This window comes from Triturus cristatus, chromosome 3_1 (assembly GCF_964204655.1).
Source record: "Triturus cristatus chromosome 3_1, aTriCri1.1, whole genome shotgun sequence".
NCBI lineage: Eukaryota > Metazoa > Chordata > Amphibia > Caudata > Salamandridae > Triturus > Triturus cristatus.
Genome location: NC_140583.1, coordinates 1,064,258,998 through 1,064,284,545, shown reverse-complemented (window position 1 = coordinate 1,064,284,545; position 25,548 = coordinate 1,064,258,998). Strand labels below are relative to the sequence as shown.

General features: G+C 50.1%; 1 protein-coding gene across 1 annotated transcript in view; it reads right to left on the bottom strand.

The window, feature by feature from the left end:
• The window catches only part of VPS11 (VPS11 core subunit of CORVET and HOPS complexes), a 177,217-nt gene that overhangs the window by 85,290 nt on the left and 66,379 nt on the right, over nucleotides 1–25,548 (bottom strand). Inside the window, exon 15 of the mRNA XM_085645898.1 lies at nucleotides 10,837–11,059. Coding sequence (XP_085502024.1) covers nucleotides 10,837–11,059 — 223 coding nt within the window. The remainder of the gene's footprint in view (nucleotides 1–10,836; nucleotides 11,060–25,548) is intronic.

The following is a 25,548-nucleotide window of genomic DNA, read 5'->3' as shown; positions in this document are numbered from 1 at the left end:
GTCTGCGAGTGCGCCCGTTTGCGAGCATTCGCGACTACTATGGAATCCAGAGGCAACTGGCCTCTAATATAGGTTGGGTCCCCAGGCGCCGACCTATATTTTTTGTCGATCCTGGGGTTTATTACTCTTGCCCTGGTGGGTTCTTTGAAAATGTCCTTTGCTGGTTTGAGGACACCTTTCAACATGGGTAGAGTTTTGATATTCCTTTCTGAGGATGCGAAAGTATCCATGAGAAAATCATCCTGGATGGTGTCAGAGTGGAGTTGCACACCATGATTGGCCGCAGCACGTTCAATGAGGGCGTTGAATGCGGCAGTGTCCTCTGTGGGAGACGTTTTTGCGCCATATAGCTGCGTGTCCTGTGTATCCATAGGCGCGCCCGAGTCTACAGGGTCATCCCAAGCTTGGTCAGGGTCCTGTTGGCCTTCAGGGTCCATCTCTCCTGGGTAGGGGACGTCGTCACACATGTAGTCTTCCAAAACGTCGGTTTCGGAGTGTGTCGGAGAGAAGGACTGTGGACCTTGGTAAGAGGTATGGAGAGGTTCGTAAAGAACTGGTTCCGAATCCAGTGGCAGCTTTTTCTTTAGTGGGATCCGGTAGGAGTCCAAAGCTGGCTCGGAAGTTATTCTCCTCTTGTGGAGCATCATTCTGCCAGTTTCGGCATCGATGATGTGTGATGGTGACGTCTCCGTAGGAGAGTGTTCTGCAGGTGTGATCCTGGTGTGGGTGACACGTGTCCTGATTTCGAACAGTTTTGGCGCCGTGGATGGTGGCAGGCCAAAAGTGATGTTGGCCGGCGCCGGAGAAGCTTTTTGAGCCTTTTTCGGCTCGGAGCTTGACGTGTCCTGGAGGGCTGCCTTGTCTTTGATGCATTGCAAGGACGCTGAAACTTGCCGCATCTGGAACGCCGACGGTTCCTTGGCGCCGACTGGTTCTGTCGAGGCCGGCGTGGACTTCTTCGGTGCCACGGGGTCATCGAGTCGAGGAGAGGTAGTAGCTGTCGACGGCGTCGATGATTGTGCCTTTGGTGCTGCTTTTGAAGTGGTGTGAGACGCAGCAGCCATTTTGACCTTTGTGGCCGGAGCCGATTGTTTCGGTGCCGGGAGCCGAGGCGGTTTGGCGGTACCGATGGTCTTTTTCCGTGTGTAGGCGCCGACGTCAGCTGCCGCGAGCTCGGCACCGAAGTCCCGTTTGGTGCGGTCGGTGCCGACGGGTTTGGCTGGCGTCGAAGGTGTGGTGGGCTTCGATCCGACCAGTGTCACTTTCAGTTTCTGTTGAACCGATACGGCTTTCGGTTTCGGTTTCGATGAAGGGAAACCAGCCGTTTTTGGTGGTAATGGCTGCCGCTGAATGTCCGAGGCCGGGCCAGAGGGCGGGGCCGAAGAAATGCGGGATAGGTCTTGGGTAAGGCCCGAAGGCGATCCCTCGACCGGAGCCATAGACTGACACACTGGGATATCCTCAGTCTGTACGGGTAGGCCTTGCTCGTCACCGGAGCTACTCTCTTCGGCCCCCAAGGCCTCATTGTAGTCTCCTACCTCGGTGTCGGCTTCGTCTCTGTGAAAGAGTCGTTCTTCGACGTCTTCCGATCCGGAGTCGTGTTCGGAAGCGGGGCTGGAGGGTAGGTTCTCCACGTCTTCCACATCTTCATCCTCGGCGCTGAAGATGTTGGTCGGGGCCGGTGCCGTTTGCTGCGCTTCAAGTCTCGCTGCTCGTCGATTCCGGAGAGTCTTCTTGGATCGGAATCGGGCACAGGCCATACATGTGGACTCGTCGTGATCCGGTGAAAGGCATTTGTTGCACACCGGGTGGACGTCGACATGGGGATATTTCGCATTGCATACAGGGCACCGCTTGAATGGTGTCCTCGATTCCATCGTCGATGTCGGGTATGATGCGAAAAAGTTGTTCCTGAAGTTAGTAAAGTAACAAATAACTATCGATACCGATCGGGAACAGTACCGACGCGAACTAAAGGCCTTTTGGCCTGTAAAACGTTTTTCCTAACTGGAGTCAAGATAAGCACATCCGAACCCAATGGCGGAAAAAAACTATCTGAGGATGGAGAGGATGCCCATGCGCACTGTAGTCCAGGGGAGGAGTCACCTATCCCAGGATACTTCGAAGACTCTTCCAGGACAACAACGTGCAAACATCCGTACCCAACACTAGGCGGCGATCTATGCACAGATATGAATTCAGCAGCCCACATGCCTCGAACACACGCAAATTCCTTCCCTACGCAGGTACGCTGCTACTGCTGCAAGGCATTTGGTGAAAAGACTTTAGTCCGAATGCCAAGGTTGTGAATTGGTAGTGTTCCTTGTTGATGGTGAACCTTAACAGATTCTTGTGCTGCCTGTTCATTGGGATGTGCAGGTAGGCATCTTTGAGATCCACGGTGAACATGAAGTCTCCATCTCTCATTTGAGAGAGTAATTCTTGTAGGGATGTCATTTTGAATTTTTGCGTCCTTACATACTTGTTTAGGAACCGTAGATCCAGGATGGGTCTTAGTGTTTCGTCCACCTTTGGTACCAGGAAGTAGTTTGAGTACACTCCCTTGTTCCTTTCTTTGAAAGGTACTGGTTCTATGGCCTCCTTTTGGAGTAGCTGTAGTGCTTCCTCTACGAGTTGTGCTAGCTCTTGTCCTGAGTGTTCCCTTCTCTTTGGTTTTTTGTTTGGGGTTCTCTTTTCCAACTCTATGCAGTATCCGTACTGTATGATGTTGAGTATCCATTTGTCTGTTGTTATTTTTCTCTATTCTTGGAGGAAAAAATCTGAGTCTGCCGCCCACCGGTGTTGCATGCTCGTAGGCGTATGGTTTGTGTAACCCTCTTTTGTTGGTTCCTTTGTGCTCTACCCTTGGAGGGATGTTGTGGGTAAGCACTCTCCTCCGTGCGAAGTCACTTTGAGGTGGTTTGGTCTCCCCCTCTTCTTCTTTGGCCTCGTTAGTTTCCCCTACCGGCTGGTTTCCTCCCCTTTCGTAAGGTCTCCGTGTCGGGGTACCTCTTCTCATCCCTCTGAATTGCAGGGCCCCCACGGACCTCGCCGTCTCATTCTCTTTTTTGAGTTGGGTGAGTTTCTCATCGACTGGTGCCCCGAACAGCGTTTCTCCGTTGAAAGGGGTGTTCAGGATGTTGTTCTGTACCTCTTGCTTGAATCCTGAAATTCTGAGCCAGGCCGGTTTCCTTTCAGTGATTCCTATTGCCATCAGTCTGCTTGATGTCTCTGTCCCGTCCAACGCTGTTTTAAGGCATAAATTTGCTATATTCTTCCCCTCTTCCACCAGATGCGATGCTCTTTGTTGGTATTGCTCGGGGAGATGCTTGATTAGGTCCCCCATTTCGTCCCAATGTTGGTACTGGTGCCCGTTCAGTAGTGCATTGGAATTCGCCATGCGCCAGTGCATTGCCGCGTTTCTATTTTCCTGCCAGTGAGGTCCATCCTTCTGCTCTCCTGGTCAGGAGGTGGCCCTGAGGTTGCCGGAACATTGGCCCTCTTTCTGGCTGTAAATGCGATAATGGAGTCTGCTGTGACAGATCCCTTGATGTATGGAGGGTCCGGAGAGGAATGCTTATATTTTTTCTCTGTTCTGGGTGTGATGGATCTGCATGTTGCAGGGTCCTTGAACGCCTCCTTCCCCTGGTTCATGACACTCTGAAGCATAGGGAGGAACTGGCTCCTAGTTCGGATTGGGAGCAGTGTCTTGAGTAAAAAGTCCGCTTTGGGTTTTTCCTCCTCTAGTTTCACGCCAAAAGCTGCAGCCGCGCTCTTTACGACCATGTTGTAAGCCCCAATATCATCTGGCGGCGAAGGCCTCGAAGGATAAGTCTCCACGGGCTCTTCTGGGTTTTCGGCGTCGAGATCCTGCCATTCCAGGTCTTGCGTCGTCGACGGCGCCGAGCCGTAGTTAGATTGCTGTTCCTCCTCTTCTTCTTCTCCCTCATAGTAGAGGTCTTCTTCCTCTTTGGGAGTTTTCGATTGCTCTTCGGCGTCGAACTCGTCCTGGTCTTCGACCTTGATAACCGTCGTTGGTTTCGTTGGGATTGTAAATTTCTTCATCTTTTCGTCGAACTCCTTCTTCCTTTGAAGGATGCTCTCCATCTCCGCCTCGAGACTTCTCTTTTTCTTCTCCATTTCGGAGGCGTGCTCGGCGTCGAGCGCTGGCCTTTTCGACGGAGCTTGCGTCGACGCGACCTTGTCCTTCGTCGTCGAACGACCAACCTCGTGGGTCTTTTTCGACGAACTTTGCTTTTCGGCGGCCTTCGGCACCTGGGAGTCCTTCTCGAAGGATCCGCTGGGCCTTTCGTCGTTGGATCCACTCGCGGTCGTCGAAATTTTCGACGCCGGTGTTCCTTTCGAGGACTTAAGACTCTGTTTTTCGATAGTCAGTCTCTGGTTTTCGGGGCCCTTTCGGGGTTTTTGTGCTCGACGTCTCCCCTACCTTGTCAGACGTCTTCTTATCGGCCTCAGCGACCGTGGAGTCATCAGGTCCCTCGGCGACGTTGCCTTCATCGTCGGTGGAGAGGCCCAGGTCGTACAGAGACGGGGCCTTACCCTTGCCTTCCATGTTGTAGTTGGCTCTCCTCAGCCTCTCTCTCACCCAGAGTGTCTTTGGTGTGAAGGCGGAGCAGGCGTTGCAGTCTTTGCTCTCGTGGTCGACTGGCAGGCAAAGGCTGCAGACCGGATGTTGGTCCTTCTGCGCGTACTTGTGGTGGCAGTTACAGCAGAATTTAAAAGGTGTTTTGTCCATTCCTGCGCTCAGTGTCCCCGAGTGCGCATTCTCCGTTGGACGTCGAAGATCTCGAGGTTCTCCTCCTTCGTCGTCGTCCCGGCTCGATGTTCTTTCCGTCTGTAGTCTCCTTTACTTTTCTTCCGATGAAACTCGTGCTCTTCTTTCTTCGTTAAAAAACTCTGGAGCTTCTCGTGACGATCCAGACCCAACGGATGAAAAAAGAATCTGAAGATGGCGCCCCAAGGTGGGACTTCCGCAGGAAGCATGCCGACGTCACGAGAGGTACACCAAATGGTGGGACGTCGACGCCCACCTGGGCTACAAAAAAAAAGAAAAAAGAGACAAAAGAAAGACTACGAATCCGGACCCAACCACCAGACCGCGGAATAATACACAGCATTCACGCTGCAAAAGTTAACATCTCACTGGTGAGCTGCAAATGCCATAAACAGATTGTGTTCAAACACAGTACAGTAACCCCTATAAGAGGTATTAAGCATACAGAGGAAAATCGTAAAATGCCCACAATGCATACCGATGAGTACCTGTAGAACAGGGAACAAAGCCACAGTGCATACACACAATGCAAATAAAATACCCACAATAGAATAAGTACTCGGGTAGAAACTCTAGTTCGAGCAAGAAACCCATAAGCACAGGTGTACATGAAGTTATAAAACAACATACGTCCCAGATAACTGGAAACTTAAACTGTCACTGACAGAATAAAAAGAACAAAAGTACATGTAGCAAGCAGGAACACCTCACCGGGTATCACCCTGTAAAGGGAAGTCAGAAAGGAAAAGCCAATGGGCATCACGCTGTGAATGGCTCATATGCAAACGGGAGGTCCCCAAACAAACTATTAAAAGAGAACTAGGAAAGCAGTCGGCAGAGTTAAGAATCTGCTCCACCCGACTATCTCTAAATCTCTGCAAAGCACAGTCAGCATGCGCGCCGAATAGACAGGCACCATTAAGGCATTTCAATCAAAGTGACCTGAACCGCCTCTGAAAACCCAGAGGAGTGCAACCAAGCACGACGAAGGAGTACTGCCATAGCCTGACCTACAAAATCAGTGGTGTCCATACCACAGTGTATAATCTGTTTAGCCGCCAGTTGCCTGTCCTCTACTAAACTGGAAAAGAACGTTCTGTGTCTCTTCCAAAAGGGAGGGCAGCAAGCACTCCAACGAATCCCATAATGCATGGGAGAAGCATCCAAGGACACATATGCCTGCCACAGGTATCTAATTTCCTGGCCTCTCTTTCTGGGGAGAAAGCATGGAATGTATCAATATTTTGGGCAGCCAAGGCAGTCTGAACCTCAAAACTATGATGTGTCGGATGCCTAAGGAGACACGTTGGATCTCCGGGGGCCAGGCGGTGTCTGTAAGGAACAGTGCAATCCACAGGAGTCCCTGTACGAGCTTAGCACAAGCCCCCAACAGAATATCAAAAAGTGCCTCACTATAAGGAAGCATCGGCTCTATCACTAATTGACCCCGATACAGGACTCCAAGTAACAGATCTGTTGCCAATTCCACCAAGGGAAGCGTTACTTCCAGAACTGCAAAAACTCATCTTCGCATATCTTCCAGAGAAGAGACCACCTCTGTAGTCAAACCAGGAGGTGACAGGAGACCAGAGGCTAGGGAAGACTTCAAACCACTAACAACCACTAAGTCAATCAACCAACTAGACTCCATAGGACTTGAAAACTCAGAACCCTCTTCATCACCCCCACCATGTTCCTCAGCAGGAAAAACAGGAGGAAGGACTTCAGAAACCGGCGGCTCCACCTATGCTGCATCTGACGCCGATGAGGCAACGTCGGAGGGGAAATAAGGTGGAGAGTTTACCGGTGCAGACATTGAAGTCAGCAGGCCTGACCTCGATGCCGTTGCCGGAAGACCAGACCCCAGTGCCGAAAGTGGTAGCCCCGAAGGGCTGTGAACTGTGAACTGATTCTGAAACGGATTTAGAATCTGGCAACCGGACTGATGCTGAGGGCAAACCCGCTGGTGTGGACACAGTCACGGTCTTGTGCACCACCTTGGGGCCCAAGGGTTCTCCAGGGTAAGGTGAAGACCCAAAGAAACTATGGAGAGTTGTAATATTCTTTCATATGGGTCAGAGTCGCCCCAGCTCCTGGGTAGGCTGGAAGGCGCAGGGTAGACTCGTGCATCGAGTCTTCAGCTGAAGATAGGGAGTGAGCCTTCTGCTGCGAAGTCCGTAGACGCCGCGACTTCAAACGCCTGCTTATCTTACCTTTCGACATCGATGGAGAGGGACTACCACGGGAACGACTCCTGCGGCCGGTCCTTGGAGGGCGAAGGGAGCAGAGGCTGATAGGACGTCCTGGAAGACTGTGACAACCGTGCCGCTGAAAGCTTCATTAGATGTTCCTTCAACACCTTCAGTCGACATGAGTTGCACGCCTTTGAGTCACGGTGCTCACCTAAGCACTACATACAAATAGAGTGAGGGTCCGTGGCAGACATTTGTCAACCACAGGACCCACAAGGCTTGAACCGTGAAGACATATAAAAGACACACTGTTCTGTTTGACGAAATCGTCGAGGTAGGGCAAAAAACGGCCTAAAGAACTGCTGATCTAATCCGCGTTGTAAGCACAGGAAAGAAGAAACTGACGTCAGGGGAGGGCTTATATGGACTCCGTCGACGTCACATCCGGAGGACGACGGCGCTATGGAGTCAATAGATGCCCTCTGCTGTACAAAAATGTATGAATCCAATCTGGCGCCCGGGGATAAATCTAAGATAAGGAATTTGTGGCTCGATGTCCCTATCAGATAGCCCTGGCGGATCAGCTGGATCACACCTTGCAGTCTATTGTGATCAATCCACAGGAGTCCCTGTACGAGCTTAGCACAAGCCCCCAACAGAATATCAAAAAGTGCCTCACTATAAGGAAGCATCGGCTCTATCACTAATTGACCCCGATACAGGACTCCAAGTAACAGATCTGTTGCCAATTCCACCAAGGGAAGCGTTACTTCCAGAACTGCAAAAACTCATCTTCGCATATCTTCCAGAGAAGAGACCACCTCTGTAGTCAAACCAGGAGGTGACAGGAGACCAGAGGCTAGGGAAGACTTCAAACCACTAACAACCACTAAGTCAATCAACCAACTAGACTCCATAGGACTTGAAAACTCAGAACCCTCTTCATCACCCCCACCATGTTCCTCAGCAGGAAAAACAGGAGGAAGGACTTCAGAAACCGGCGGCTCCACCTATGCTGCATCTGACGCCGATGAGGCAACGTCGGAGGGGAAATAAGGTGGAGAGTTTACCGGTGCAGACATTGAAGTCAGCAGGCCTGACCTCGATGCCGTTGCCGGAAGACCAGACCCCAGTGCCGAAAGTGGTAGCCCCGAAGGGCTGTGAACTGTGAACTGATTCTGAAACGGATTTAGAATCTGGCAACCGGACTGATGCTGAGGGCAAACCCGCTGGTGTGGACACAGTCACGGTCTTGTGCACCACCTTGGGGCCCAAGGGTTCTCCAGGGTAAGGTGAAGACCCAAAGAAACTATGGAGAGTTGTAATATTCTTTCATATGGGTCAGAGTCGCCCCAGCTCCTGGGTAGGCTGGAAGGCGCAGGGTAGACTCGTGCATCGAGTCTTCAGCTGAAGATAGGGAGTGAGCCTTCTGCTGCGAAGTCCGTAGACGCCGCGACTTCAAACGCCTGCTTATCTTACCTTTCGACATCGATGGAGAGGGACTACCACGGGAACGACTCCTGCGGCCGGTCCTTGGAGGGCGAAGGGAGCAGAGGCTGATAGGACGTCCTGGAAGACTGTGACAACCGTGCCGCTGAAAGCTTCATTAGATGTTCCTTCAACACCTTCAGTCGACATGAGTTGCACGCCTTTGAGTCACGGTGCTCACCTAAGCACTACATACAAATAGAGTGAGGGTCCGTGGCAGACATTTGTCAACCACAGGACCCACAAGGCTTGAACCGTGAAGACATATAAAAGACACACTGTTCTGTTTGACGAAATCGTCGAGGTAGGGCAAAAAACGGCCTAAAGAACTGCTGATCTAATCCGCGTTGTAAGCACAGGAAAGAAGAAACTGACGTCAGGGGAGGGCTTATATGGACTCCGTCGACGTCACATCCGGAGGACGACGGCGCTACGGAGTCAATAGATGCCCTCTGCTGTACAAAAATGTATGAATCCAATCTGGCGCCCGGGGATAAATCTAAGATAAGGAATTTGTGGCTCGATGTCCCTATCAGATAGCCCTGGCGGATCAGCTGGATCACACCTTGCAGTCTATTGTGATCATTTCCCACAGAGTGATAAAATGGGAGAATATTTTCTCATCAGCTAACAGGAAGATGATGTAATGAGAGACTCTTTAATGAGGTAGAGTTGTCAAAGGGATTTTGAGGCAACAGGTCTCATAAAACACAATTGGGAACTGGCTCTGCGGAGGCTCGTTACTCCAATACTCTCTACTTTTAGAGATATCCATTCATTCTCACGAAAAAAGACTCCTCCATCCAGATCAAATCAGCAAACATCAGGGGCTTTTACTGATTTCCAACCACAATTCGCACAATTGTACGATTTGGCGTCTGAAATCTCAGAATTTGGGTATTTGAAGTTACCAGAGGAATGTATGAAAATGTATAAAGCTAGAAATCCTACTAGTCATGCTTGGGATACATTGGAATGGACACATTTTGTCAAAGCCAATCACCAAATGGAGCCCTTAACAGCAAAAACACAGCATGTTATCTTTTACACTAACAAAAGCGTAGGCTGGCCTACAGTTCCATATGAGTATATTTGGCAGGAACTGCTGAATAACTGCAAAATACAGAACATTAGTCATTTTTCAAACCATGTGTATAAAGCATTTCTGGAAGGGCTTAACAGAATAATGCCACCTAGGCTGCCCCTATTCCTCTCTCTCATTGTCATCACCCAATTTATCGGGACACCCTTTTAGTCACTACACTCATGTGCACTGCAGCTCCCATCTTGTAAGGTACATTTTCTTGTGCCCATAATGTCTCCTAGAAGAGTAACTGAACTTCAAGCTTTATCAGTCAAGGAACCCTTTCTACAGGCCCACAAGACAACTGTACTGCACAATCACCCTTGTTTTTTTCCAGAAGTTGTAATGCTGTTTCAGGATAACCATGATAGCCAGTCAATAGAATTGCCTTCTTTTTTCCCATCCGCCTCAATCACTAGTGCAAAAAGCATTATGGGCACTAGATTTCTAGAATGCTATCCTGTACGACACCTACCATACTTGCTCTAATAGAAAAACAAAATAACTTGTTGCTTTTGTACCCCTTATCTTGTCCGTCTCATTTTAAAGGCAAGCATAGCGAGGTGGATACAGATATGTTACGCCAAAGCTAAATGCACATTACACGACATACCAGGTGCACCTTCCACTTGTACGACAAGTGCCACAATGGCATCGTGGGTAATATTCCACTAGCAGACATATACAAGATGCTGACTGGACTTCTAACTAGACATTCGTTAAATGCTACTGTGTGGCCACCGCACTCGACCAAAAGATTAAGTCAGGAAAACTATACTTGAAACCTTGCTGCACACCTCTGCCACTTGTGCTTACAAGCTACTACATTATGAGTTGGATATTTTAATCAAGGCTATGCACACTGGGCGACTTACACATCATGAAAACAATAAATTTTACTTATTTGTAAAAATTGGTTTTCAGTCTCTTACGCTGCGGATTCTCATGCGCCCTATCCACCTACCCGGAAGCACAAGGAAATACATGCAAGCACAAACATAATGCTTCACTTTCTACACACAAATACTTATCCTTGGGGGGAAACAGAATTCAAGGTGAGGACTAAGTGCTGGTGCATTGTGGGCTTCAGGGGAGGGAATATCAGACACCTTGAAACTGAAAACTCTTTTCTTGAAGAACCACAGCTTATAATGGTCCTAGCCCAACGCTAGATCCCCAGAGGGTGCACAGCGTATGAATCTACAGCACTATACGCAGCATGCTGGTTGTTACAGGCAAGTAATGTTTTGCATAAAGGAGCTGTTCTGTGACCTCACCTGCCGCTGGAACTGGTTAAGAAGATCTTTGCGCTGCTCCTGTGCCCGTATCATTTCCAGCACTTTGCGATTCTCCTGCATGCAGGTGGGGCATTCACTGTCCGTCTCGGAGTAGCTCTCAAAACAGTGCTGGTGGAAGGAGTGACCACATAGGAAGTGCACGGAAGGCAGCTCCAGTGCGCTGCTGCAGATGCTACATTTGGTCTTCTGGAAGATCTTTGGACTGAAGCACAAGAGAGAAAGGAGGAACATGTTATACTAACATCTCAAGGACAGAGCAAAAATCTGCAGTCCAGTATCTAATGTTGAATGTGATATGAACACACTGTCTTGGATGAGAGACATAGAACTGACAAAAATCCACTTGAGATGACACAAAAGCCAACTAACAAGTGCAGCCATGATCTGTTGGAAGTACGTTAGTTGTTCCACCTAATGTTCTCTATTATGTTTCTGTGAGGCATGTCATATGGTTAGTATTACTGTGCTTTATCAATACTCTGAAAAAAGGTTTTCCCATCAGCAGTGCTTTTTGTTTGCAGGTCCTGCTGCTCAAAATCTCAGAATTTGCTTTTGCACGTGGCATCTTGTATCAGCTGAGAATAGGTAAATGTCTGAATTACAGAATATGCTTGATGTCTTTGCAAACTATAAATAACAAAACGTATCAAATTGTATTGATTTTCTGTGCTTCTGGAGTTCCATGGGAGGGAACTGAGTTAATCTCAACAGTCCATGCTGCCAATCCCTTGAGAATGGGGAATAAATGTAACATAATTTCTTTCTAAATCTTTAAAAACACCAAACTTTTCAGATTTGGTCACTGTAGGAGAGTAGGGTCTGCTTTCTATGTTCACCCCCACTTTTGCTTTTGCTTTACTGGTTTTCGACTTAGATGTGGCTGTGGGCCTGCTAATCAGACCCACAGCCTGCTGTTCTCTCTTTAAATTGATACTATGTACTTTAGGTGCATAACCCATTTGGATAGGATCACCTTATTGGCCCCTGTACAGTGTACCTTAGGTACCCAGGGCATAGGTGTATCCTAGGCCTACCAGGGGCTGCAGCATGTATTATGCCACCCCTGGCCTGGCCTTCCATTATGACACAACTGGCTGATCCCTTAGCTGGGGCAAGGTCGTGTAATCACCCCTTGCTTAGGTGTAGTATTCCTATGCCTATCTTATATATAGACACATGTGTACCTATCAGCCACTCCTATGGCAGGCCTTAACAATCCTGGAGGCAGAGTGCTTGGTAACATGTAAGATGGTGCTCTAGCATGAGCCGAGCCTGTCTGCAGCTTTCGGAACCATGTCCTTATAGCTGTTCTATGATATAGCCTACCATATACTCTTAAAGTGCCTTATAATCTTAAACGGTTATGGTAACTATGGTTTGGCTTTATCAAAACATGTTGTGTAAGGTGTCTAACACTTTGGAATAATACCCCCATCCCATTTCTGGGGATGAGGATATTATCCCTCCCTTCTAGAGGGAGAAGACATGTTGAAACCTATTTACCCGGTTAAAAAGTTAACCAGAGCCCCAGCATCACAAAATGGATGCTGCTGCCACGACGCAAGTCTGACCTCCTGCTGCTGGGAGTGATCCCGGCAAGGGAGGCTTGGACAATAGGTTTCCTGCCTTGGGAGGTGCGAGCACCACCCCAGACAGGCCTTAGTGTATTGGGGCAGGGAGGGATAAATGAAACGAGACACTGCCTGGGGCACACAAGGTGTCCCATGCATAGTCCAGTTCAAACCGGTGCTGGGGCACACCAGCCCCAGTCCTGGCGTGAAACTGGACAAAGGGAAGGGGGTGTAACCACCCCCCTCCCAGGTCCCACCCATAAGGCGTGACCTAGCAGGCAACCCAGCCCCCCAGATTAGTATAAGAGTGGTAGCTGGGCCCCAAGAGATTAGATTATCCTGAACCTGCAACTTGAACAGAAACTCTGGACCTTCGACGAAAGAAGAAGACTGAAGAATCTCCCTTTTGGCCAAGGAGTGGCTACCCTGTGCAAACAGGCACCATCAAGAGACTTACCCTTTGCTTTGCTGAAGTTCTACGAGGGACCGACTGCAGAGCCCGACCAGAGCCTTGACTTCCAGACTTCTCCGACCCTGATCCACATCCACAGCCGAGCTGAGATCCGCGGAGGCGACGAGAGACGTGGGACCGGCTACCTGGGAAAAGTGGCGAGTATCTTCCAGCGCAGCTTCTGAGGTACCCTCGAAGTTGTGCACCGGGGATTGAGAAGCCCCAACCCCAAGCACCATCTGCACCGAAGATCAGCCCCCCACACTCCACGAGTCCTGCCTGGGGCCCTTCTGCATTTTCCTGCTTGCCGCGTCTGTCCGGTTGCTTGCCCGTTGGCTAGCGGCCTTTGCGACGACACACCTTTAAATCTTCACTGCTGGTTTGGCTCCTCCAGACTGGCTCCCGCTTCTTTACAAAAGAGAAGCACCCCAGACCTTCCTGGTCTGCACCAGAAGCAAGTCCTCCGTTCTTCGTGGGTTCCGCTTGCCAAGGCTTGCTGAGTCCTAGTTCGACGCCGCTGACAGCAAGAGCATCCGTGGGACAGCTCGCCTCCTGGTCCTGGTCGTCCTCGACGTCTCCTGGTACCCGTGGCTGCTGCGACAAGCTTCACCCTTCCACCTGCAATCTTCACGACATCGCCTGGTTCCTTCCTGGTTCCACGCGGTCACTGGCTAGTGACCTTGACTCTGTCCCTTCTGCTTGCAGGTACCCTTCCTTCTTGATCCCGGCCTTGGGATCCACCGGACACTCTGCACTGACTGCCTGTCAGCAACTTTCCTTCAGGCATCCATAGAAGTCCACGACGAAACCAGACGCAAGTTCACACCTATGCACCCGCAGCCTGTGGGCTAGGTAACTTGGGTACTTCGGTGCTCACGAGGGTAGTGACTATCCTAGGGTCTAGTTTCCGAGTCTCGACTTTCTAGTTGCTCCAGAAGTGTCCTAAAACTGCTTATTTCAGAACTGTACTGTTTCTATCGATTATACGCATTACGCGTGAGTGTTTCCACTCTGCACCTGAATCCCGTGGGCCTCCCACTTCCTAACTGTTGGTAGTGTAGTGTAGCCCCAGCGATTCCCTAGGCCTATTCTATTTCCGTGACAGTGGTCCTTATACCACTTCTTTAGTATATGGTTTGCGTGGCCCCTAGGGCCTAACTATATTACTTACCTGTGTGACTTAATGTATGCTTAAATAAGACTGTGTTGTACTTACCTCGAATCTCATAAAGAGTGCTGAGGGTTTGACTAGAATAAATACACTTTATTTTATATATATATATATCTGTTGTGGTGTCCTTTCATTTGGTATTCAAGGGATTATATATGGTATCACAGCTGGCTTCACATGCCATTCAGAGTTTAGCCTAAGACTGCTCTTGTCCATGCTACCCTAGGATAGCTGGTCTATAAGGTTGACTTTACAACCAATCACCATAAGGGTTGTTTGGACTGATATAAGGTGTACACTAGAACTAGTGACATCATACATCAGGCCAACTTCTCACAGTCACCTAGCACCACTCATCCATGGCTGCACTCAATTTGATGCCTTGACGTTGAGAGTGCTGCATTCTGTGACACCACATTTCTATTGTAAACATACTTCTGATAAATTATCTGCCTTTATCCAGATCCGTAAGCAAAGAAACCACTTGCTTTATTTCTAAGAATATTTGTACTTACACTACCTTTAACGCTACACAAACACTGATTTGCATATTTGTGATCAAAGAACCTAACTCACAAAGCTCGTTCCAGGAGTGGGAGATACTTACTCAAAGAAATTATGGCTCAAGTCTCACTTGCAGAAAAATATTTGACTCGGGCACAATGTTTAGACTTCTTTTTATTAAGTACTGAGGTTCAATACACACGTCAAATTTAACACACTGGTCCGACAAGTTAAATTCTATCTTACAGAATCCTCATTTGCCCTCCGATGATTCCAGGCTGGTTCCTTGTTGTAAGTCTGCTAAAAGTCTAAATATACTCGAAAAAGTATGCTGAACATCTATTACTCCACTGCCCACCAACCCAAACTTCTGTTGCCCTCTCCCAATGGGTAAAAGTGTCCTGTGTTCAATTCTCTGCCATATAGCAAGCGCTTGCTTCCTCTAACTGTCACAGTTAACCACTTTGGCTCCAATTAGGACTAGGCCAGGAACGTACTACCCCAGGGCCAACTCCTGCTTACGCAGGGGTCAGAATGTGGACTTTATTTGGCTCAACAATTAACGGGTGCAATAAAGCCCACAATCCACATTAAATTTTGCCGGTCAAACCTGGTGCAATTTAACTGGGGGGAAAAGGCCCGGTACAAAAAGAGACATTTGGATTTTAGTGCAGCAAGGACCAAAATCTGTAGGTCAATCACCATTTTTTGGGGGGAAAAAAACACAGAATAGATGCTATTCATTGAGTTTGATAAATACCAAATGCTCTCTGAGGCAATGTAATCAAGCCCTTTCTATCCCTGAAGAAAGTCTCTGCGGCTGTAGATTGAAACCCTTGTAGTTATCACCCACTACTTGAGTTTATGTTTTAAGCAATTTCCAAGTTTAAAGACTTAACACGGTTTGTGCATTTGACATTTTGTAAAGCAAATTAAGCATTGTTTTTAAGCCCCCATTCAACTCAGATAAACCTCTTTTAATGCGGACCACTCCCACAGAACTTCTCTTTCGGAGACGCAGGGCTCATTGGAAGCATTTGCTTCGACTGCCCAGTATTTACAGTGCCTCTAGCTGGACCTCCTTCAATCCCAGCTCATGTCTGTACTGCTCCTATTGAATGAGACTGTGTCTTGGTAGATTGGTCCTCTTTCAAGGACCACAACCAGGCTCCACTGAAGAGCAAGCCCCTTCCAGCGCCTACCAAGCATGTGAGCCATTAACTATTAATCCAACTGAATGATTCTACCTTCCTTCATATTGCGAAAGAACACACCTTTGTAAGGCTTTTATTTTACATGCTCACAAGTGTCAAAGAACTCTGAGCTGCCTTGCATTCTTCTAATGATTTCCCTCAGTCACTTTTGATTTGATTTCCAGTTTCATTTGCAACATACTCTGGCCCCATGCCCACTGAAGCATGGTAGAAGAATCCAGAAGCCAGAATCCAGAAACCTTTTGAATTCAAGACCTTGTTTGCTCTCAATTTGCCCAGCTTACCTACTTTCCGCTGGCTGCCATCTGCATTTTTCTCCTTTTGGCTTCTCTTGTTTACAGACAGAACGTTGAGTATCTAATTGTACCCAGTTCTGCAATGGCTAAAGCAGTACTGCCTTTACTGACAACGGCATGAGCATCTTGGACTGAGGAGGTTTATATCTCATCTTCGCTTAAAAATGAAAACCAAACTTTAAAATAAATATATATAGTCATGTCACTTACTGTAGAATGTCCCTCAATTCTGACATGAAGTACATTTAGTTATCGATTTAAGCTAGCTAGAAGTTTTAACTGCTTGTTATGGACATCTGCAGATTACAGGTTCAAAATCGAACAAGAAATTCAGATTTCCATCTTTCCATGATTACATTCAGGAGACCACAGAGCAGACAGGGGCAACTGTTGGGGTTGGGATCATTTGCCACTGGTGTCCAGGGCTGCCCTAGTGGCTCTGAAACTGGTCAAAGTACAACCCCTTCTGGGCTCGACTCTCATGCGTTTCAGTGAGGTTGTGTGTCGCATCAAGCTCAGCAATCAACAATCAACCAACAGACACAATAACAAAGATGTTCAGCCCAGTGCTTACTTGAAGAAAGTGCTTTTAATCACATAGTTGTAGAACATACTACACACTGCAATGCATTATACACCTTAGTGTCCCTATGTGTGATCAGTGTGTGACGCACTACACGCTCCCCAATTCCACTCTACTACTCCTTTCCCAGGTGTATCTGCTGTGTCCTCCCTTTGCCCTCTGAGAAACCAATATATAGCTTGAATCGAGTGCAGCCTTTCCTTGCTCACAGTCAAATGCACACTTCAAGTTCATTCTTACCCAGTTTCAATGCTGGGATGGCAAGTTCTCGATTGTCTCTTGCATGGTTGTGCGGCCCTCCTGCTAGTCCACTGTTTGATCGACCATAAGAACATAGCTTGATTGGCCGCAAAGAGAAGCTGGTGCAGACCACGTCTGTCTGAGCATTTATCCAGCCTCACCTCAGGCCTTGTTGGCTGCACAGGTGCAAACCCAGCTGTCGCAGATGGATGTGGTGATGCGAGACTGCTTATGCAGAGGACAGTACCAAGCCTGATCGGCCCAATGGTGGTGACCACAGTTGTGGTCCCAATTGGACTAGAGGCAGATGAGGCCCCGACTGGTAACAAAATGATCACTATAGTTGCAGCCCTCGTCTGGGCCTCAGATGACCACTGCAGTTGCAGCTCCCATCCAGGACTAGGATTATCACGCAGATGCAGCCCCAACTAGGCTTGCAATGATCCAGTAGTTGTGGTTACTGCCAAGAGTACAATTTACTTACCTTCGGTAACGATGTATCTGGTAGAGACGATTCTAGCCGCAGATTCCCTAATGTAGAATTATCGCCAGGCGTGAGACTGGACCCGGAAAACTTTCTTGCCCAGCATCTCTGCGCGCCGGGGGGGTGGCACCACGCGACTCCGCCCCGACGTCCTCCGCGGGTGTGACGTCAGCGAGGTCTCATAAGCCCCACCCCGGCGTGCTGACATCAGTTTGATTCGGAGAACTTTTCTGCGCCACAACGCGGAGCCATCACATCAAAACTGAGGAGAGCATGGAAACAGTGTGCGAAAAAACCAGAGAAACAAAGTAGAGAGAAACAAAAGGCGAGGAACAGCACCAGTTGGCACCAAGGCACCAGAAGGCTACAACAGCAAGCCAGAGCAGGAAAAGAGCAAAGCACCACTCTGAGGAACAACCGTGCAAGCCAAGGCGAGAGCACCAGTCGGCACTCACACACCATAAGGCCAGAGCAGTGAAGCCACAGCAAGAAAAGCGCAAAGCACCACTCCGTGGAACCACCGTGCAAGCCCAGGCGAGAGCCATCCTGGAGGCACAAGCATGTGAAAGCGCCGTGACAGAAGAGAGAGGGTCTGCAACCACAGAGTGAAGGGCCACAAGCCCGGAACAGAGGAACAACAGCCATCCATCCCCAGACTTACACTGCTAAGGATGGTCATAACCCCTGAAAGGAGTAGGAGGCCAAAGGACAGGCAAAAGATTCCCCAACAAAGAAGACCGCAAGGGAATCGGAAACTCTAACAACAGAGGGAAAAGAGCAAAAGTAGACACTTACACTGGAGAAGAACTAGCTGGAGGGGTGCCTGACGGGAAGAAAACGAAGAGGAAACCCACAGAAAACAAGCCACCCAGAGGGGGGCGACTGCAGAAACCCAAGCAGAGGGTCCTCGCAGAACGTGGAGGAAGGACGGGTCGTGAAGGAATCTGCAGCTAGAATCATCTTTACCAGATACATCGTTACCAAAGGTAAGTAACTTGTACATCTGATAGAGACTACTAGCTGCAGATTCCTTAACGTAGAATAGATACCCTAGCCATACCCAGAAGGGAGGAGGGTCTGCGAGAGAGCCTCCCACCAGGAGAGACACAGGGCCCCAGCGGGAAAGGCCAGGATACCCTAAGCCCAACACCCCACAGGGGCAGACAGCGCCCTAAAAGCTGCAAGGAACACAAGGACCACCTCAAACCCCAGGGAAAAGAGGTAGAACCGGAGGGAGGGCCCACCGTAAGAAACACAGACACCATGACAGAAAAGAGCTGAACACATCTCAGCCGCAAGCAGCGGATAAGGCAGGAACGGCGCCACCACCAATAGCGCAGACGTAGAAGAAGAAAGGTACAGGTGCGCAAAGCCCCAACGGAACCAGAGGCAGGGGCACAAGGGAATACATCAAAGGCCACAAGGGTGGAGGAGAACAAGCAGGTCTGCACAGGCATGCACAGGCAGCAGCAGGCAACACCATGAAATGGCACATCCAGACAGAGACCGCTGAGGGCCAGGACACACCACAAAGGAGGGGCCGGTCCAGAAACAAACAAACACACACACACACACACACGTGGAACCAGGCAGAAAAGAAAGAGAGAGACGGAGGACGGACCAAGCCGTCCACCAGAACACAGAAGCCAAGGAAAGCCAGTCCCTCCGGAACAGCAGACAGAGGACCAAGCCAAAACACCGGACAGAAGTGCGGAACCACCACAACACGATGCCGCAGACAGCAGGCCAGACTGGCCTAGCAACGTAGCAAACAAGGAGAAGGACGGACCTGGCCACAACGCAAGCTGCTTCAAGACAATCGGCAAGAAGATCGCACCTGCGACATACCGTGATGCCACGGAGAGCAAGGAACCCAAAAGGGCGACCACACCTCCCCAGCACATGACAGAGCTATGTAATAGATACAAGTAGCCCACATAGGGTAGGCTACGTCCCAAGAAACATGGGAACACCTCTTAGGAAAAAGTTTCCGCAGCAGAGGACAAACAGAAAGACCTGCGGAGAAAACCGCAGACGGCTTGCCAATCAAGAAGACACAGAAGGCCTAATCTCAGGACCTACACGGGCCGGACCAGCAGCCAAAAGCACCAAAGGGCCAACGGAAGAACCCTGAAGGCACACCAACCACACAACCGGGGCTACTTGTTACTAGGCCCCAGGAGGAGGAGAGAGGAGAAGAGAGGAGAAGAGAGGAGGAGAGAGGAGGAGAGAGGAGGAGAGGAGGAGAGAGGAGGAGGGGGGAGGAGGAAGGAGGAGGAGAAAGGAGGAGGAGAAAGGAGGAGGAGAAAGGAGGAGGAGAAAGGAGGAGGAGAAAGGAGGAGGAGAAAGGAGGAGGAGGAAGGAGGAGGAAGGAGGAGGAGGAGGAGGAGGCCCCCGCAAGGAACCTCTGAACAGTAGAATCCACAGGGGCGTGGAACAAAAGAGTGCCATCTAAGGGAATGTCAACCAGCCGCTCTCTAACGTTCTCAGGGAAAACACTATCCCACAGCAAAGCATGGCGACGAAGGGCCACTGAAGAAGCCATGGTGCGACCAAGCACCTCAGAAACGTTCAGAGCCGAGCGAAGAATAAATGCCGCCAGCTCCCGGCCATCCAACACATGGTGCGGCAGATCAGCGCAGGCACCCTCCTGAGAAGCGGAAGCACTGGAGGAGGCGAAGATGTTGCTCCCCCAGGAATCTAACCACCGGGCCTCCCGTGATGGGGGAGACAACACAGATGGCAAGGAGGGAAAGGCAGTCTGTAAAAGAGGGCCCGTGGTAGAAGGGTGGAAGGAAAGGCAGACAGGATCATGCGGAGCAGGACGGTGGCGGTGGCGGTGCAGAAGCGGCTGGGACACTGGGTTCCCCGTGGCAGGATGCCCCCAGGCCCCCCAAGAGAGAATTATGGAGCGAAGCCTCAAAGGGAAGAAGCAGCTCCCGTCCACCAGAGCCCTGATGGAGAACCTCCAGCAAATGATCCGTGGGGAAAATGGGCAGCCGGGTCGCCCATGCGCAAAATCCCCGCAGCCGTGAAGACCGTACGGGCGAAGGCAGCACTCGCCTCCGTAGAACAACGTGGTGGGGAGAGCAATTCCTCAGTGGGCGATGGCTGTAACCTAAGCCTGCCGTCTTCCTACCCAACCGGAGGAAGGAAAGGCCAAGCCCGGAACTAGGGAAAGTTGATAGATGAGTGGGGAACCGGAGGTCCCTCCTGGGAAGACTGCGGGCACGGGGACGGCGAAGAGCCATCCTTGGAAGACACCGGGGAAAAGGCCACGACGCGGCGTCCCGTCTCTGGAGAAGAAGAAACAAACAGTTGCAGAACTGCTGGAGAAGAGGAAGCGTCCAAAGACGAATCGACGACCCGGCGTCGGCACGGCGCCGTGGAGTCTGCCACAGGCGTCAACTCAACGTCGACCGGCACCGAAGGGGACGCCGAGACAACCTCTGCTACGACTCTCGTGGTGGGAGAATGGGGCTGGGGCGGCCAAAGAACGGCGTCGACTCGACCTCCGATGAGGCAGCTGCCTGCGGGGACACTGGGGACACGCCCCAGCCCCTGCGGCGCTGCAGGACCAGCAGCCGCCGGCGCCTGTGCGGAGTCAGCTCGGCCTCGGACAAGGACCGGGGGGGGCACAAGGACGAGCCCCAAGCACCGGCAACCTCCCACGACACCATAGGGACCCCCACGGGGGTTTGTGGCATGGCAGAGGCGCCATGGTCCAAAGGAGGGAACCCCGTAGGGCCGCACCCCAACGACACCACATCCCCAGAACCTGCAGCTGAACCTGTTGGTGCCGGAGCCACCGGCGACGCCGCAGAAGGCCCCGCACATGGCAAGGGATCCGCAGACGTCCCAGGAAGATGAGGAAGAGCCAAAGTGGCCTGCAAGGCCGCCGCATAGGCCTCCATTTGGGCTCAGGTTGCCCCGCGCCAGGTAACGGTGAGTCGGGTGGCGACGCGCGGGACCGCACAACCCGCGGAGAACCCGCGCCCCCCACAAAGCGGGGACCGGGCCTTGGGGACAAACTGCGACACTTACCAACGGGTGAGCGAAGCCCTTGCGGCCTCGGCGAGGGACGATGTCGGAGACGGAAGCGGCGGTTCTAGAACCCTTCCGCAGGAGCTGGACGTGGCGACGACACCGACCTGGACATGCGGGCCGAGAGGAGTTTCATTTGGCGCACCCGCCGGGACTTCGGCTTCATCTGCTGACAAGCCTCGCAGTCCGTGGAGTCGTGGTGCTCCCCCAAACACCACATACAAATGGGGTGAGGGTCCGTCGCCGACATCTGGCGTGCGCAAGACAAGCACGTCTTGAAGCCCGAAGGCATTCGCACACTGTTCTCAAGAAAATGCAAAGCATAAAAAGAAGTCCTGAAAACAGGCCAGGAACATGATCCGGATTAGCGTTGCACGCGGAAAAGAAGAAAAACTGACGTCAGCGTGCCGGGGCTTATGTGACCTCGCTGACGTCGGGCGGAGTCACCTGGTGCCGCCCCCCGGCGAGCAGAGATGCTGGGCAAGGAAGTTTTCTGGGTCCAGTCTCATGCCTGGGGATAATTCTACGTTAAGGAATCTGCGGCTAGTAGTCTATCAGATACCAGGATTAGAGACAGGTAAACTTGACACATGGGTCTTAACTAGCACACACTTTTTTGGGTTGAATCTTTTAAAATTATTTTAAGATAACAACAGAGACATGCACAGTGTGAACCGCACTCTGTTTCAGCCATTATTGGTTGGTTACAGCGGCGGCTCCTCCAAATGGGCGGAGGAGCGTCGCCCCACTGCTTTCGCGCAGTGTGAGAAACAGAAACAGAAAATGGTATTTAAAATACCATTTTATGTTTCTGCTTCTCGCACTGCAAGCAGAAAGCAGGGTTTGGTTGGGGGTGGGCGGTCCTGCTCGAGTACAGGGGAGGCGTGGCCTTCCCACTGTTGTGGGCGCTGACTGTTTGGTCAGCCCCAGAGCCGACCATCCAGTCATCCGCACTCTGCCTTTTCTCAGTGTAGGCTTATAATCCGGGATAGAACAGAATTCCAAGTTAGTAACACCAGCAAGCTGTTCTTTTCCGCGTGTTTGCAGGTTGTAGTTGAGTTTAGATCACGTCAGCATATGCTGCTGCATCGGCCTGGCCTCCACGGGCCAAACGTCGCCATGACGCTGGTCTAAACACCTTAGTACAGCAAAGTTTAAGACCAGTGAAACAAGTACTAAGAGACGCCATCTGTCTGTAATATGCCAATTGTGTGGCTGGATTTTGACCTCCAGTGCCCAGACAGTGAGGCTACCCTAGGTACCACCATCAGACTCTCTTCAGTAAGTTCTGGGGTTCAGGAACACGATTACACTGCCTCTAGTTTCTTCCCTGCTTCCTGCGCAGGTCAAGGGTGTGTTTATTACTCCTGGCCTGCAGTGCCCACAGCGTGTGAGGTTGTCCTAGTCCACCCCCTCGTGTGAGGTTATCCTAGGGCCCCCTCCCCCAAAATCAGACTCTTTTCATTTAGCCCTGGGGTTCAGGGACACGAGCACTCGGTCTCTAGTTTCTTCCCTGGTTCCAGCCCAGGCGAGTCCCGAGTGGGCTTATTACTCCTGGCCTACAGTGCCTAATTCTGAATAACCAGCAGTGTGGCTAGCACCGACTGCTGACCTGCCCTGGCCCAGAACCGGACCCGGACTGTCTTCGAGGGCCAGAACGGACCAGGTTTGTCACAATCTTCGCTTCTGCAACTAAGAAGTGAAGTTGAAGGGCCTGAGGCGGGTTGGTTTCTATACGACCAGTTCACATTTGTAAATGGAACATTATATGTTCGAGCCACGTTTTTCATTATTTTCACATTTTGTCAGGTGCATTAATTCCTTCTATGTCTCTCTCACCCTTTTTTCATCCCTCCAGCCTCTGAATTGTCACTCCTATGGCTCCCTCCCCTTCACGCGGTGCTTCGAGGCGCTTGCTCTTCCCGCGCCTGCAGGATTAAATGAATGTTGAGCTTTCGTTGGTTTGTGTTGAGTGAGGGTTTTACACATGCAGATGGCACCTCAGGGTACTCCTGGAATATCAAGCAAAACTGAGTGATCCTCAGCAAATTTTTTAAATGAACGAGCCTGCTTTATCTTTGTGGTATATTGGAGGTGGCAGAACCAAGCTAAGGGTCTGGCTTGGCTCGAACAGCCCATGCACAAGCCGAGCCGTGAAAATGCTTTCCATGTAAATAATGCAACAATACCTTGTAAAATATGGCAAAGTCCCTTCAAAAGTCAAACAAATGTATTTCTTTAACATGCAGAAGATTTTTTTAAGTCACCTTTTATCACTGCACTGTGAGCTATTTATTAAAAGTGATATTTTTTAACCCTAAATTTAGAACCATTCTTGTCCCGCCTGCCCCCCTGGAGACAGTGTCACAGCAGTTATTGATCTAAGAGGCAAGTCCGTGGCTCATCCATCTTTATGGTATATGAGAGCGCCTGCCACAGAGTGAGTGAATCAGAGTTTGCAGTGACCCAGTCATTAGGACACATGTCACCCTTAGAAGAGTGATGTGAACCGACTGCAGGCTCCTTGTTGCCCTCTCGAGTGGGGTGGAATCAGTGGGCAGTGGCAGGAGACAACTGGAGTCAGAGTATCTGGCATTATCATATGAAATTTCTTTATTGATGTAATAACTGGACTTTCACAATTACTTTAGTACCCTTGCTTTCTTAAATTTGCTTGAAAATGCATGATTTGGCCACACTTTTTTCAAAATTTTCACAAGGGGGAGTAACCCCCCCCGAACCACATTGAAACGGTTGGGCTCCCTTGCAGCCCTTGCTTGCCACTGTGCACTATGAACTTTTACGGGCTCACCACTTTCAAATGTCACCACATGTCACCATCCGCCACTGGTTGGTTACTTAATAGACGGTATATATTAGTACAAATGAAGCAATGCAAACAATCTAACAATGGAGTAGATGCCCATGCTTATTACCAGTCATTTGATGTGTCACTATATCTTGTGACTCGAAAGACTTCTTCAAGAACAAGTTTTACACGTCCAGGCCCAACACTAGATAGCAGGAGTATGCAGAGCATGTATTGTTTATTGTATTGTAATTGCATTTTTATAGTGCTTACTACCCCTGACGAGGCGATGAAGCGCTTTTTCGGCTTATCTACAGCTACAGATACCACAAACGTACGTTTCCTGAATGCCTCAGTTCTGTTCAACTCTGTCTGGGGAGACGAGGGGAAATAATTTAGGTAAACCATGCTGGTGGAAGCTTGAACCACAAGACTTACTGGCTAAGAGTGTTGTGTTAAACAGTTTGGGCTGCAAGGTACCGGTCTGTGGCGACGGGCTATCTGCCAGTTCACCTGTAGGTAAGGACACAGTTTGGCCCAGGTGCCAGTATTCAGTTGATCAGTGCCTCATTAAATGGCAGTAGAGGTTTGGAGAAAGCCTGTGAAGGCTACCGAAATTCAGTGAGAACGTTTCTTTGGACTTCCATAGAAAGGAAGCTGTTAGTCGAACCTCGGCTGGCCAGCGAAATAAGTGCTTTCTCCGTCGCATATCTTGGCGGATAAACCAGTCAGTATATGGGGACATGTCTAAGACACGGGACTCCTGTAAATCCATACAAAAGTGATCATCATAGTGCAGGAGCAACTCATCCCCATCATTATCATCTCTAAAGGCTAGCTGACTATGGTGAGAGTTGCGAGCGAAGAGTTGCTGAAGCGCTGGACAGCGGTTCCACGGTGAAGGCAATGACCTGTCAGAGTCAGATTATACGGGGAGCGGGTGTGCCAGGACGATTCAGGGAAAGAAATCAGCCAGGGAGGAAATTAATTTAACTTGGAGCTGGAAAGAACTAATAGAAATGCAGCATCCTAAGGAGTCGGGATCAGAGTTTATGTTAAAAGAACAATGGATTTTGAAGCCGGAGTGAGAGTATGCACCAACACTGGTGCGGAACCAGAGTTGGGTTGAGGAGACACGGGCGGCTTTGTGGACGAATTTCCGAACGAGAACTCAACTAGAGGCATCCGGAGAGAGTCAGAACTGTTTCACACCCTCAACTTCAAAGGGGGGGGGGGGGGGGAGTTGTTCTGCAATGTACAGCTTCGGATCGCCTTCATATTGATGTGGGCACACACTTAACATGAATTGTTGTTGTCCGTCCCT